Raw genomic sequence first — 17082 nt, forward strand, 5'->3', positions numbered from 1 at the left:
ATGTGAGCTAAAACAATGTTTTACTATTATTGCTATTATTATTAGCCCTAGCAGAATAGGGTAAATTATTTCTATTTTAGTTCATATTTTATATTATCACTGACCTGCATAAGGTGCCCCAATCTTTCTGCATATTTATTTGTTCCTCCTTCCCCCTTTCCTACCTCTAATTCCTCTCTCATAGTATTTTACTTTATGTCAGGGATTCCCAACCCCTGGGCTATATAGGTCTGTGGCCTGTTAAGAATTGGGCCGCACAACTGGAGGTGAGCATCAGGGAACTGAGCATTACTGCCTGAGCTCCACCTCCTGTCAGATCAGCGATGGTATTAGACTCTCATAGGAGTATGAGCCTTATTGCGAACTGCATGTTCAAGGGATCTAGGTTGCGTGCTCCTTATGCGAATCTAATGCTTGATGATCTGATATGGAACAGTTTTATCCCAAAACCCCTCCTCTTCGTCCATGGAAAAATTGTCTTCCACGAAGCCAGTCCTTGATGCCAAAAAGGTTGGGGACTGCTGCAAGTTTACATTTTATGTGATTTTATTATAAATCAAATATCATAGGTGATCTTTTTCTGCTTCATCTGTAGTCTTAACAGCTTTGACATTCAAATTACACACTTTGACTCTTTATTGATAAAGTGGAAAATTATCCTTAATTCAAAATGCGTTTTACTTGAGTATATACGGTGATATCATATATTAAGTTGATGTTTTTCTTTCCTTTTTAGAGAAGCCATATTCAAGAAAAAATAGCGTGTAATCCAAATTTTAAATAATCAAAATAGATTTGGAAGCTCAAAATTTTGTAACATTTTAGGCCCATGTCCCAGTGTTCTTCCCAAACCTCCTTCCAAATATTTTTACTAATTTAGAAAATTCTAAATAGTTCAGTCCTTTTCCAAATATATAAAATGTTTTTTTCTCCTGCCTTTCTAGAATCCTCTTATTGAGAAAATGTGTAGCTGATGTGAAGAAGCATGTTATGTGCAATTTTGAATGTTTATCTTACTAGAGCCCAAAACCTTCTATATAGGTTCACACCTCATTACTCACAGTAATGCCAAGTGCTGTAGTCTAGGTAGATATTTATTATTTTATATGTGAAATGACATTAGAATAAGGCCATTTCTCAGTGGATTAGGGGAATAAGAGTTTTCTGAATTTCAGCTCCTTATAGAGCCCCATGTAACTAGCTCTTAGAAGACATTTCAGAGCTGCAATTTAAAATCCTGTTTAATCAGCCGTAGCAAGCTATGTGCCATTCTCTCTGGAACAATTTGGAGGATTCAGGGTTCCTCCTCTTCCATCCAGTGTACTCCCAGCCAGGAATTGCTTTCTGGTCAGGGTCTGCCATGAAAGGCCAAAGAAAGCCAACCCTGTGAAGCCAGGTCTCTGCGTGTCAGCACAGAGCCAACAGCAGAATACAGATAATCAGCTTTGTTTTATGAATCTCTCTATTTACAGTGCTGGAGTGGAATTTTTAAAAAAGGAGTGCAGCATTTGCATTGAATCTGCCACTCACAACTTCAATTTTGATTCCTGTCCTATAAATGATCTTGCTTTCCCATATTTTTCTTAATTTCTACAAGGTGACTGACAATGTCAAAAAAACGTAAACCTTAAGTGTACATTGCATGGGGCTTGGCAAGTACATTGGAAGAAAAGAAGTTTGTTTAACAAAAGGAGATAATATTTATTCAAACTAAACCTATTATATCACGCAGAGGAAAGTATACCTTCTTTGGCTGTTTTGATTGAATTTTAATATAAAATAAAATTTGCTGCTAACCTTTGTTTTTCCTTGACCAATAATATTTCACAGCTAAGCATGTGGGCTATGTAAAGTGCCTGTCAAATGGAGTGATGTCTTTGTTGAAAGAATTCAGACTCACAGAAAGTGAGTGACCCTCAGGGATGGGTAGAAATCTCCCAATTTTGACAAAGATCTTTCTCTGTTTGGGATTTGTAAAGCTCAAAGTATAGACTAGAAGATGACAGGAGGGTCCGTGTTTGACTTCATGGAACTTAACCTATTTCAGCAAGCCTGCAATACTGGGGAAAATAAGACATAAAGTTATGTTTATGTCAGGCTTGCAGTTGATGGGTAAGGTTCGCAGAAATGTCACTCCTGAAGAAATGTCTATCATTCCTACTTTGTACTCCAGTGATTTCTGCTTCTTGCAAATACTGCCCTCTAGAACAATAAAATTATTATAGAACAATAAGTAAAATATGATTTGGCAGTCCACCTCCTATCCTGCAATGATTATGCCTCTTCTCTCTTGTAGCTCCCATCAGTAGGAGGACAGTTGACATTTACCATATCATATGACCTTGAAGAAGAGGAAGAAGATACAGAACATGCTCTCCAGCTTATGATTATTTTAGAGGTAGAGTACTGAAATCGTCATTTATGTCCAACCGTATTAACTCCTTATGTTACTTGAGATTACCGGTACTGTATTTTTTACCTGCCTGCATTGACATTGACTTACATAACTAAAAAAAATATACCTTAGGAGTTTTTTATGCCACTCTTATGTTTTACTCTGAGACATATCTAGAAGATTGAGTATATTTGTTGGGTTTGAATGATAAAGGAGAACTTTAGACCATACTTGAAAATTAAATTTTAAACATAATCACCATGTTTCCAATAATATAAATATTATGAAAGTGTTTAGGTGCATGATAATTTACATAATTGTATTTTGTCCATTTCCCCTGGCTTTCAGGTAGATTTTATTGTCTACTTGCTTGCATATATTAGATAAAACAAAATGAAACAGGAAATTTGTTTATTTAGTTACAGTTAAATCTTGACTTCAAAATCCTGTTTTAGGTAAGAAAGATACAGGAGAAACTGCTTTCAAGATTTGAAGGGCAATAGGCCTCGAAGCCTGCAGCTACCTTAAAGGCCGTCAGCCACCCTTTCTTGTCATATCCATTCTTTCCAATAATGTATCCCCTCCCCTCAACACTCATCCATATTCAGAGATACACACACATGCATGGATGTTTACGATTCCAAATGGGTAGATGTTAATTTAGCACCAGGCTCTGTTGTTTTCTGTCTTGAAACTTTCATGCATGTGAATCAATGACAAAATAAAAAATTCTTTTCTCAAAATGGACATTTTTCAGTATTGGATGATGTAGTCTGCTCGGTCTCTTTCTCTCTCTCTCTCTCTCTCTCCCTCCCTCTCTCTCTCTTTCTCTTTCTGTCTCTATATACAATGGAAACTAGATGTATACTTTGGAATTCCTTTAAGATGAAAGGAGTTCTCCAAATGTAAAGTTTTGAGACAAATTATGTAGTATTTGTCTTAGTTATTCATGTGAATGAACTAAGACAAGAAAGATTGCCTAAATGCCATAGGTCGTTCAACATACTCCTTAGATGCTATTGTCCTATTTTGAGAATTAGACTGAAGTCTTTTTTATTGTTTGTTTTCCCCATGTAGAAAGTTCCTTTAAAATAATAACTTAATTCAGTTTTAAGTTTCTTTCCCTGTTGTTCTGCACAACTCACATCCATCATAAAATAATATATTTGAAATATATGACATTTGGGCACTTGTGTCAATTCAGGGTGTTTGTAATCACATGTAGAGTTGCCAGGTAACTATTATTTTAGTTATTGGGGAAGTAAGGTCATGCAAAACCAAGAAGCACATGCTTCCCAGTGCATGTTGCTAAGGCTAATATTAAAATTGCGTTGCCTTCCCTTCAGGTATACCAGAAATATATTCCCTGAAGGACAGGGAAAGCCAACCTTAAATTAAAAGTCTACTGAGGCTGGACACAGTGGCTCAAACCTGTAATCCCAGCACTCTGGGAAGCCAAGGCAGGTGGATCACTGGATGTCAGAATTTTGACACCAGCTTGGCCAGCATAGCGAAACCCCCGTCTCTACCAAAAATGCAAAAAATTAGCCAGGCTTGGTGATAGGCGACCGTAATCCCAGCTACTATTGAAGCTGAGGCATGAGAGTCGCTTGAACCTGGGAGACGGAGTTTGCAGTGAACTGAGATGGCACCATTGTACTCCAACCTGGGGGATAAACTGAAATTCTGTCTCTAATAATAACAATAACATTTTTACACAATAATAATACACAATAATAATTATGTATATTATTATATACATAATAAACATAAACTTAAAAATTTAAAAGTTTACTGAGGGTAGAGGATCCAAATATAGATATGTTTGACTCTTTTGTACCCTCTTCTCTGTTTTACCCTTTTATGCTTTTTTTTTCCCATTAGGGCAACGACTTGAGAATCAGCACACCCCAAGATGAGGTGTACCTGCAACCATCTGAAGAACATATTAATGTATTGTTACTTAAAGAAGAATCATTTACCATACATGGCACACATTTTCCAGTCAATAGAAAAGAATTTATGTCAGTGCTTGCGAGTTTGAAGCGAGTCCTCCTACAAATCACATACAGCTTTGGGATGGATGCCATCTTCAGGTAAAATCAAGAACTGCAGTTCCAACGTTCACACATTTACCTTGGGGCAAAGGAGCAGGATCCACCCTAGAAGTGAATTTTCTAAGGTACTGAGGATTTGCTGTCTTCAAAGAGCAGAAAAATATGGAGGTCTAGTTTTCTGAAAGGTTTTCTTCTTAAACGTTTAATTTTAAATACCAAGAATAAATTTGTCTTGGTTGTTATTATTATTGATAATTCTTTCACAATTCTGTCAGGACATGTGATCAGAAATGATCCCTATATTGAGAAATGTTATATTGGAAAATAAAGTCTTCTTTATGATGGCTCACAGAGTGGGAAACGAAAAAGATATAAATTCCAGGGCACCCCATTTGGAAAATGGTTTTTAAAATGTTTTCTTCCAATAGTTGTTAACTAGTCTGACTTAATAGTAAACAGTTTGTCAGAAGAAACATAAGTCTTTTCATTTAAATAACCACCCAACTCACTATAAAACACTTTCAGACTATAACAGCCACATGGTATAAAGGAAAGAATATGAACTTTTGAGCCAAACTGAGCAGAAATTCAATAAGCTTTATTGCTTATTGTAAGTATGATGTTTGGCAAGTGATTAGGCCTGGAGGAACTCTTCTTTCCATTGTAAGGTGGTATACTAATGCCTACTTTTCAGGGTCTTTGTTAAAATGATACATCATAATCAGGAAAGTACTCATCACCTAAAACACTTTCAGTTCCTTCTTGTCCTCTTTTTTTTAAAGAGCAAACTCCCTGACTTGAACCAAATATGCTGGTGTCTGACTGTTTGTAGGCTATGTTTTTATTTTTGTTTTTAAAACAATGACATTTTTATTTGACAGAATTTTAACTTTAACTGTGTCTGAATGTGTTCTTTACCCTTCTTTTCTACTCTAATAACAATAACACAAGATGTCATAGAAACTCCCTTCTAAATCAGATTAAGTGAGATGTTCAAATGTGACCCCCATCTGACAATGCAGTATACCTTTAATAAGAGCAATGTCTCCAATATTGGAGTTTTTATTTCTGACACCACCACTTCCCCACCTCCCCACCTCCCTGTCCCCCATCCTTTGCCTGTGCTGCCTAGTTTCCCTTTCACTGGTAATATTTCAACTTAGTTTAATCATCATTACCATTTCCCAAAGGAGAGAACTGCAAGATCATAAACAGAACAGTTGCCAAACAATGTACCTCTTTTGCATAGGCAATTCTTTTAGAAGCTGGGTTTAAATGCCATGGAGATGAGAAGCAGCACTTAGGAATTAATTATGTTTTTCCCATTTAGTAAATAGAGATTGTCATGATGTTTAAACAGTACAAAGAGATGAGTCCTCCAGCTTTCAAAATGAATGACAACCAAATTGACAAAAAAAGCGGCTAGGGGGCTTATTTATTTTTGTCAGCATTGCTTTTCAGGCCAGTTAACACAAAGACATTTCCCCCTGATTTATGTCAGACGGTTTCAGTGTCTACCCATCTTAAAATCACGGGTTTTGTTTGTAGTCTGCTGAGGTTTCGCCATACAGGAGGAAGGCCTTCACAGTGTGGCTCTGTGAAGACACAAGAGCTAATCCAAGTAGGTGGCTACTTTTTGTCACCTATATTACCGAAAGCACTGTGGTTCAATAAGCAAAAGCCAATGACGGATTCGAAACTCCTAACCACTCAGGTGAACTGAAAGTTGGCAGGAATCTGGAGTCAGTCAGTAAGCTTGTTTTATTTTATCTTTGATCTACTAGTAGATTGAGTCATATTTGTAAAACATCACTTGAATTGATTTCAACTTGTCTTGCACAGTAGGCTTCCGACTTGGTACACTGTTTGTGTGCAAGCACGAGTAAATTGAAGTGCAATAAAAATTCGTATTAAGACTTATTTACAGTGGATTTACTTCCGTGGCAATTCTTTCAGCAAATGGGCTTCGGTTCCTCCAGTTATATGGTTAGATGGAATTGTATAATGGAAGGAGAGCTAGGCTGCAGGTCAAGGAGTTTGACTTTTGTTTTCAACTCAGCTTTTTAATAGTTGTAAACATAAGTATGGCTTTGACCTCTTTGGACTTCAATCACTTCATCTGTAAAACAAGGAGAAGGACAATTGCCCTGCCAACTTCAAAAGGTCACTGCGAGAATTGAATTAGAAAGCTGCAAAAGCATGTGGCTAGTGGTAACCCAGCACACAAATATGAAGCATTTCTGTCTTATTTACTTCATCCCAAAGGATCACATTTTCTACAAATAACATTAAGATTTAGAGACCTCTAGAGAAAGGCACGTAAAGGTATTTCCATATATATGATGGTTCTTACTGTCATTTTTTTGTTCAAAATGCTGAGACCTATTAGATAAAATTAATGTATTTTTTTCTCACTGTCCTCACTCAGAAGATGAAGGCACAAATAGAAAACCTTTCATTCTTCTTTTAAGAATATAAGACAAATAAACCTGACCGAACTGCACATCTTTCTCCTTTAAATTCTCCAAGCCTTGGATTTAGTAACATCCTTGGTCTTTAAATCAAGCAAGGCTTTTATTAAGTACCTATATGAGATACAGAACTCTGCACAAAGTGTATTTTCCTCTTGCTTTACAGTAGACATTAGTAGAGTTCGCCAAATTTTCAATCTCATCCATAGGGGATATTGCTTTTCTCTAACCCGAGAGGATAGATGTGTCATATGACCTGGTTTAGCCAATGAAATGTAGCAGAAATGTATTTTTTTCCCCTGGGGTAAACATTGAATTTCCAATGTGAGACTCTCTTCAGCTTACTCAGCAACCAGAAGATAAAAACAGCCTGGAATACTGATTTAGCCTATGAAGGTCAGCTGCCCTAACAGTTACCGAGACCTGTGGAGGATTTTACATGAGTCAGCCCTTTTTTTTTCCTGTTAAGCCACTGAGAATTTGGAGTTGTTATCACAGCACCACTAAGCCCATCATGACTTTATCATGATACCACTCATGAGTGTTGCTTGAAAATGAATACAAAATATTTTCAAGCAAGATATTTTTACACAACTTTCAGTGTAAAGTTTGGGGTTGGGGATCAAAAAAGATTATACAGAATTTATATAATAAATAATCTAGAAAAATTCTTATAAACAAAGGAGTCTTTAATAATTAGAGAAATAGTATTGCTAGGTACACAGTATACCTGTACCTTCTGAAGTTAATGATTTGGGTAACTACATTTTGAGGACATTTTACTGATAACACTAGGAATTAAAAGGATTTTGGCAGCTCACTTGGAATCCTGCTGTTGGTAAAGAGGTGCAGCCAGCAGTTTAACCTATGTTTCTTTCCCATTATCTTTGACTACCTTCCAATGCTATTCCATAAGTATTGAGTTCGTTCAGTCCATAAATATTTACTGAGCACCTTCCATGGTTATGTCTCTAAATCTCAGTTTCTATTCTATCCAATGGCAGAAACAATGTCTAAATTTCTCCCCATGCTATCCCTCCCCAGCTCCCCCAACTCACTGTCCCTCCCCTATTCCCCCCAATAGAGAGAAATGCCAGATGTGGGTGAAGGGGAGGAAGGCAGCAAATCACACTGCCATGTGTGTACCTATGCAACTGTCTTGCATGTTCTGCACATGTACCCCAATACCTAAAATGCAATTAAAAACAAACAAAAAAAACCAATGTCTAAATTTCAAGGTTGGCAATTAAGCGAAAATGCAATGTATGTTAAGCACCTGAAATAGTTTCTAGCATATATTGGGAGGCAATCAAGGGTAACAAGGAGAACTCTGGTTTGGAGTCATGGTTGGATTTGAATCTATGCTGCCCCCTTTGCTAACGGTATTATGTTGGACAAGGCACTTTACTCCTCTGAGCCTCAGAGTTTTCATGTGTAAATATGAATAGACATGGGGTTGTTACATTGCTTATTAATACTTAAATGAAATGTCTTTCTAGCTTGTATCATAGTGCTCAGAAGATAGTAGACAGTACATAGTAACTATTAAGAAGCAGTCATTCTAGACTAGGCTATAAGGACACAAAGGTGGACCAATAATCATTGAACTCAAAGAAGGCTTGCACAGTAGAGAAGTCAGATAAACTTATACCTACTGCATGTTTATGATAATGTAAATAGCGTAGAAGAAGTATGCACAGTGCATGCTGGTAGAACTAAGAAGGAAGAGATGAATTCTTGTCTTAGCATTTAATACACTTTTAATAAATGGCTGTGAAAGTATCACATTCTGTCAGCTACTAATTTTACTTGATGTGGGATTGAAAATATTTAGAGAAAATGTCTTACTTTTTATATACATATGGTGGGTAGAAAAAAATTGTAAGATCATAGGTGTTTTTGTTGTTTTAAAGTATAATGTTTGGTGGTGGTTGTTTTAGTGTAATATAGCATATGTAACCTGGCAGTTAATGTAGTAAGACAAAAGTATTGAGAACAATCTTTAAGGCAGCACCAGGACAATGTTTCTGATATAGTTCCAATATTTTCCATAGTAGCTTGTACAATTATGTCCTCTCTCTTCATCCATCATCTTTTCTGTATTTTCAAGGCATAAAAATAAGAAGGAATAGTCAGCGAAAGCATTTGACTTAGTTGACAACTCTTTGATAGCTCATGCATCTCCAAAATTTAGTACTTTATTACTGCCAACATTATGTATTTAAATGAATGCAGCTTGATATCAAGAAAATGACCATATTGAAGGAAAAAATAAAATAAACTGCAGCCTTCTTCATGAGTAACACTTGAAACTGTTAAACACATTAAAATCCCATTTAACAAATAGCAGAACCTAATGAACATTGGGATTGCTCAGTGAATACTAATGTGGAATATTACTAGGAAAGATGTTTGAGTGCTGAGGTTTCTCATAGCTCAAAATGGTTATACAGATTAAGGAGAGGAACATCTGTTGTTCAAAAGACAAATGAAATTTGTCAGTTCACTGAAAATATTTTTGTTTTATTATCTTTTTAAAAACTGTTTCTTAGTCTATTGCTCATTCTTCTATTTTGAAATTTCCAGAACTCTTTCTTTAAGTTTTACATATCAATTTTATATCAGAAATTCTGGGACTGTACCTATATATAGTCAATCAATCTCTCCTGTTTAGTAAATTGTGGTGATCTATTGTATGATAATAGTATATCAACCATGAAATCATCTAATTCTGAAATTAAAATGATCAGAATGAAATTAAAATGATTGAAACCAAAATGATAGGTTTATCAAGTGACAGTCCATTAATTCCAGGCTGTTAGATGTCACAATACATTCAGGTGACTTCTGGTCTCTGGCCTCAAGTTCGAATAACAGTTTCCATTTATTTTCTATGTCTGATCAAACAAGTAATTTGTCTTTTACTTATCTGATTTTATTCATCTGAAATGTGGCTAGTAGGCTTTATTGTATCATTTGTCATGGAGTTTGTTAGTCATGTTTGTAATAGAACTGTTTTCCATTCGTCTATTCATTTATTATGTAAGTATTTAATTAATTACTCTTGTATATATCTATCCATCTATCTATCCATCCATCCATCATCCACCCATCAGTTCATTCATCCAATAAAAGTCTACTGAACATCTATGGAGATGATCATGCTGCATATTTAGATGGCAAGACAGGTTTCTGTTGTCAAGGAGTAGCACATAAGCTCATGCCAACATGAGTACTGTCTTTAGTTTAGTAACTCTTGCAAACTCTGTTGTGTTAAGGAGACCTATCAGACCCAGAAATTCTATTTCTAGACATATATCCAAAAAATTGAAAATAGGTATTATGTGTTCATGAATATGAATAGCAACATAATTTATGATAGATCAAAGGTAGAAACAGTCCAAATATTCATCAACAGATGATCAATAAACAAAATGTGGCATGTATATGCAGTGGAATATTAGTCATAAAAAGGAATGAAATATTGACACATACTACAACAAGGAGAACCTCAAAAATAATATGCGAGGTGGGCACAGTGGCTCATGCCTGTAATCCCAGAGCTTTGAGAGGCCAAGGGGGGGTGGATCACCTGAGTTCAAGAGTTCAAGAACAGCCTGACCAATAGGGTGAAACCCTTTCTCTACTAAAAACACAAAAATTAACCAGGTGTGGTGATGTGTGCCTGTAGTCTCAGCTACTCGGGAGACTGAGACAGGAAAATTGCTTGAACCCGGGAGGTGGAGGTTGCAGCAAGCCAAGATCATGCCACTGCATTCCAGCCTCGGTGACAGAGCAACACTCTGTCTCAAAAAAAAAATATATATATATATATATATATATATATATATATATATATATATATATTTTAATAGCATATATATTTATATATATATGCTATAAAAAAAAAAGTTCACCAGCTATGGTGGTACATGTTTGTAGCCCCCCACCTAGTTGAGAGGCTGAGGCAGGAGGATAACTTGAGCACAGGAATTTGAGTCTGCAGTGAGCTCTGATCAAGCCATGGCACTCCAGCCTAGGTGACCATGAGACTTTGGTCTCTGAACAGAAAGCAAAGAAAAAAACCCAGTATGTTAAGTGAAAGTGACCAGACACAAAGGTCACATACTGCATGATTACACTAATGTGAAATATCTAGTATAGATAACTTCATAACCACAAAAGCACATTGTTAGTTTACAGGAATTACAGAAGAAGGAAAATAGAGAATGACTACCTAATGGATTCTGGATTTTCTTTTGGGCTGGTAAAATGTGTTAGAATTAGATAGATGTGGCTGGGCACGGTGGCTCACACCTGTAATCCCAGCACTTTGGAAGACCGAGGCGGGTGGATCACGAGGTCAAGAGATCGAGACCATCTTGGTCAACATGGTGAAATCCTGTCTCTACTAAAAATACAAAAAATTAGCTGGGCATGGTGGCACGTGCCCGTAATCCCAGCTACTCAGGAGGCTGAGGCAGGAGAATTGCCTGAACCCAGGAGGCACAGGTTGCGGTGAGCCGAGATCACGCCATTGCACTCCAGCCTGGGTAACAAGAGTGAAACTCCGTCTCAAAAAAAAAGAATTAGATAGATGTGGTAGTTGCACAACATTGTGAATGTACTAAATGACAGAATTGTACAATTTATTTTTAAAAATTTAAATAGATATGAAAATTTTCATCCTACCCCAAATGTCAAAATTCCTCTCTATGTACAATTTAAAATGTTTAATTTTATGTGATGTGAATTTCACCTGAAATAACGACAAGAAAAAGAAATGCCAGTGATACTGCATTTTTCATTGACAAGGTTCCTTGGTGCAGGGGGAAAAAAGAGCATTTAATGATTTTCAAATGACACATGTAACCTAAACACTGTAGAATAGTGATACTTGCCTAATCTAGGACCTTCTACCAGGTTGCCCCTAGCGAAGACACCACTCAGTTAATAGTGTTGGATGAGTTTATCTACAGGTAAAGATAATTCACTCATCTTTAGAGGGTGCCATCGAGCACTCAGCAGCTAGGATGATTCCATCCAAATGCCTATTTTTGGTCATTTCAGGGTTAATTTCCTTTTCTGCTTCCTGATCATACATGAACTCATACATATTCAAAAGTACTGTCAGGCATCTAGGATTAGCAAAGTGGGGGTAAGAGCAATGATTTTTTAGAAATCTATTGCTGAAAAGCTTACAATTTGGATAAAGATCATCACTTTTGAAGATACGTTTACACCTTGTAATGAGCCTTTTAGCTTTGCTCTCTGGCTTGATTTCCAAATTCCCAGCATTGATTGCCAAATCCAGCAAGTTATTTGGTAAGTGTGAATCACTGATCAATAAAAATCTATGCTCACTCCTGAGAAAGGGACTGAAAATATAGGCCGAAGCAAGAATCAGTTGCATCTTTCTTGTGGTTAGAAGATGCCGTGTCATATGCTATCAAATGTCTACCAGTAAATTTTAAAACTGTAATTATTATGAGTCAATAGTAGTCATTTAATTATTTGCTCTTGGAGTTTATTTAAAATTTATTTTCATACACTAAAATGACTTGGAGATACAAATAGTAAAAAGTGTATTGCTTGTACTGTCCATGTAGTCATTTTTATTTGACTTCAACAGTCAATGAAAATAGGTTAATAAAATGTCTAGTATTTCATAATAAACTACTATGTGTTACACATTATACCAAGAACTTTCTATTTATTTTTCCTTTTATATCAAGCTCATGATGTGTGGACTATCATCTCCAATGCATAGAAGAAAAAATTGAGGCCTAGAAAGAATAAGTTACTTTCTTCTAGGCCTCAAGGCTGATAAATATCAGAGACAGGATATGAATCCTGGTCTGTTAGACTCACAAAACTGTATTCTTAACAATTAAGCTTTTAAAATGTCTTTTTACACAAAAATAGGAAAAACAAATAAGATACCAATAACATTTATTTAAATCGTGAATGCATAATAAGAAAAGAAATATGTGTATGACAGCATTTTTTCCAGTTTTCCATTTGGCCAAACCAGCTTTTCTCTAAAATAATGAGTTATGCTAAATCGCTCTGCAAAAATCACCAGATTGTACAAAAGTACCAATAAAATGAAGGTCATAGATACAGAGAACAATGGATTTAATTTAGGCCGAAAACAAATTGCAGAGATCATTCTAAGTAAGTCAACTGAACATTTTGAGAAAGTTTAGCTTATACCGACTATAAACATGCAGCTTCATCTCTAAGAAAAGCAAAAACAAAGTCATTTCCATCTTTTATTTCAATTTAAAAGCTGAGATGGAATATTAATATTATCTACTTCTGCTTTCCTTATTTAAGCACTACAAGAAATCAAGTGGTCATTGGAATATTTTCTGTTTGAAAAATCCCTTTATGATTTTAAAAGTGTCTATCTGTCTCCACAAAATGAAAATCCAAACACATAGCCAAGAGCCAAAGGATGAGGAAGAACATTCTCATATCCGTTCAGCATTTGGGGGTAGTGGCTATTTGCAGCATTTTAGACTGAGCCAACGTGACCTAATATGACAAATGACCAGAGCTTTTGGCGATGGTGTTCATCAGCTTTCTTTCCCAGCATACATAATAGGCTTATATTTATGTCATTGTCACTGTCCGAATTCTACAGCTGTCTAATACCTAAGAACTTTACTTTTTCACCATCCACCATCTCTTCTCTCCTCTGCCCTAGGTTGAGCTCTGTTAACCTTGAATCCGCTGTCTCCTATCCTACTGACGGAAGTGTTGCGGCAGCTGTAGAAGTGTGTCAGTGCCCACCAGGTTACACTGGCTCCTCGTGTGAAGTAAGCTTGCAAGAATATATCTCAGTGCATTTGAAGTTCCCTCAACATTTTTTTCAATAAGCTATTCTAAGGAGAGCTGTTTATTTCTATCAATAATCACACAAATAATGTGTATCATTTAAAAAAGAAACTCAAATATCTACCAAAAGTCATGGTTTTCAATTAGAGTATTAACCATGTAATTTCATCTTGTAACTTTTCCTCTCTGAGATATTTTGCCTGTAGCTGAAAATCTGATGTTTCTGTCTTTGTTGCCTATTTGATCTATTGTATGCTAGGTGGTAGCAGAGTAACAGTTCAAAATGTTTTCCTCTTCATTTTCATCATAACAATTATCAAAAATTTAATGCTATTTTACATTTCTCTCATTTTCTAATCCTATGTATTACACTTTTCCTCTGCTACATTTCTAAGAATACAACCAGATTGCAATCATCTGAAGCATACAATCTGCAGAATGTCAAGAACATAATATGTGGAAAAAATACCTTGATACAGAAACTTGCCTACAGTTCTTTGATTTATTTAGCACCTAATGTTTGAGATATTTATTGTTGTCTCAATATCCTAGATTTATAATAAGATTAATGGTTCTTACTTAATACCACAGTCTGTCATCTTAAGGTAACAATTTTTATTTATTTCTATGTATTTTCTTTTAGGTTGTATGAAAATTGGTCCTACTTGAAACCTGGTCAAAAAACGTGAACACTATTTCCTTGACAGAGGGCATGGCTTGCAGATAAATAGGAGCTTAGTTTCTTTAAAGCGGTTCCTTTAAGGAATCATTTGAGTGTACTGAGATGCTCCACTTCAGAACACTACCTCGCCATGCCATTTATAGAAATATTCTAGGCATTCCTTTCCCATTTCTCTTGTACTTTTAAAGTAATGCACACATCTAGAGATATGCAGTCATATTCATGACAGCGTTTCCTTTAACTGAGCTCAGATTCACCTTTCTAGAAATAAAACTAGATATAACTTATAGAAGTACTTGCTGTTCCAAAATTCATGTAGATAAGAGAAAAAAAATTATGGCTATCAATTAGCTGTGTCAACCCAAATTTGATTTTACATGTAAAATACACACTATATTTGATGAAACAAGAGCCTTTCACTCTTGATTCCAACCAGACTGCTCTTGTTGAACCTTTAAGATCCTCTTGCAATTCGAATACTAAGTAATTAATTCTACTCTTAATGCTTGTTGCCACATACATCATTCTTATCCTTTGCATAATCCCTTATACAAGTTTTAAATGCCCACTGAATACCAAATTACTTGAATATTATTAGAATTGCTTAATTGGCTATACTTTTAGTCTCTTTTTTTTCTCCTTCAAAAATATTTTTGATACATTCTAGATATGTTCGATAAATTCTGTAAATTTACCTGTATAAATTACCAGTAAGTACTCACGACATAATCCCTGTCCTTAAGGAGCTAACAATCTGTTTAGAGAGACAGTAAATAGCTACAAAACATGGGATCTCAGCACTGTATAATTAAGGGACCAGTATGTGCTTCAGAACATACATGCAGTAATCACACAGAGGGATGAGCTACTGCAGTGGAGAGAGATGCAAGTGTCCTGGAGTGGAGAAATCTGAAATTAGATGCTAAACAGATAGATAGGGAGAAGCATGTAAGTGTGAAAAATCAACACAGAGAGTGATAATAAAAGCTTCCTGTATGCTTTTATTATCTTATAATAATCTTATAACACAATAATCTTTTGATAAATAAAGTTACTTTGTAGCCCACAAAATAATTTAATTGAATCAGGAGACAATGAATTCTGAAATTTTGGATTTTCTCTCTGACTGCTTCATTTCTTCTACTCTCTAAAACTTTTTTTCTTTATCAAAACTTCCTATATCTGAATTCGCTATTATCCAGTCCTGTCCTTTCATTATTTCATTTGCTTTTTAATTAAGTGTAGTTCATAAGGTCAGTCACTCTAGCACTGTTATCACTAATATCCTTGGATCCCTTAAAACCTGAGTAAATGCCAAAGACCAATAATGTCTTAATTCCATCTTGCTGAGAACGTCTAGCTAAAAACAGATCAAATGACTCCGTTGCAGACATTCTTTTTTACTTCATTTGGGGTCCACAGTGTTGATTCAGAATATCTTTTCTCATTTCTACTTGACTTCCTATAAAGGGCTATACAGTTAAATTCCAAAATTTTTCTTAATTTCATAGCAAGTGTCATCATTCATTTCACTTGACAGATGAGACAGGTGGGTACTAAAAAATAGAGTTTTAGGCAATCTCGGTTTCTTCATCTATGTAATTAAAATAATATTACCCACCTCATAGAAGTGTTTGTTCATACTTTCATTTCGCTGACTACTATTTGATGAGTTTACATTTTGAGACAAACAAGATCCTACACATGGAAAACAGTGTGATTAACAATACAGATATTGTCCCTGTCCTCAAAGATGTTGCATTGAGTGGTGGCATTAACAATATGCCAGAAAGCAAATATAAATTGATGTGGCAAATGCTATGAAGGAAATAAACAGGGTGAAATAAACAGGGTTCTATGATAAAGTTACTGTAAGTGGTTGCATGAAGGATAAACAGTCTACTTTGTAAAAGTTTGTCAGGAAAAGCTTTCTGAGGTGCTGACAGCTAAATTGAGTGTTGAAGAATGAGAGACAATGAAGTAAAATGAACTGCTAAGAAAGCAGTGCAGAGCTTGGAGTGTGTAAGGACTGGAAAGAAAGCAAATATGGCTGGAGCTTTGTAAGCAAGGGGAAAAGTGGAGCAAAGTGGGATTGGAAAAGCCAGGCCATTCGGAGCTTTGCATACATGATAAAAACTGAGCATTTTATTCTCATGCCATGGAACATTAGCAGAGTAGTGGACTAGTGTAATGATCTGATTTATAATTTTGGGCTTTGGGGTGCTTTCTGTTTTTTGAGAAAGGGTCTTGCTCTGTCACCCAGGCTGGAGTACAGTGATATTATCATGGCTCTTTGCAGCCTCAGATTCTTTGGCTCAAGTGATCCTCCTGCCTCAGCCTTCTGAGTAGCTGGGACTACAGGTGTATATCACCATGCCCAGCTATTTTTGTTTTAGTAGAGACAAGATCTCACTATGTTGCTTGGGCTGGTCTTGAACTCCTGAGCTCAATAATCCTCCCACTTCAGCCTCCAAAAGTTCTAGGGTTACAGGCACGAGCCACCATGCCTAGCCTAAGTTACAGTTGTTTGAAGAAGGCATTATGGCTACAGTAGGAAGAACATGTCTTAGGAGGTCATGAATAATAGCAAGGAGAAGGGTTAACATACAGTTGCAGTGGAACATAGCAATGATA

General features: G+C 35.9%; 1 protein-coding gene across 2 annotated transcripts in view; it reads left to right on the forward strand.

Moving 5' to 3' along the window:
• Positions 1–17082, forward strand: part of LAMA2 (laminin subunit alpha 2) — a 637958-nt gene that overhangs the window by 366292 nt on the left and 254584 nt on the right. For both annotated transcript variants that reach the window (XM_054254427.2, XM_054254428.2), the window contains exons 13-15: positions 2297–2398; positions 4280–4491; positions 13636–13747. In XM_054254427.2, coding sequence (XP_054110402.2) covers positions 2297–2398; positions 4280–4491; positions 13636–13747 — 426 coding nt within the window. The remainder of the gene's footprint in view (positions 1–2296; positions 2399–4279; positions 4492–13635; positions 13748–17082) is intronic.

Source organism: Callithrix jacchus, chromosome 4 (assembly GCF_049354715.1).
Source record: "Callithrix jacchus isolate 240 chromosome 4, calJac240_pri, whole genome shotgun sequence".
Classification (NCBI taxonomy): domain Eukaryota; kingdom Metazoa; phylum Chordata; class Mammalia; order Primates; family Cebidae; genus Callithrix; species Callithrix jacchus.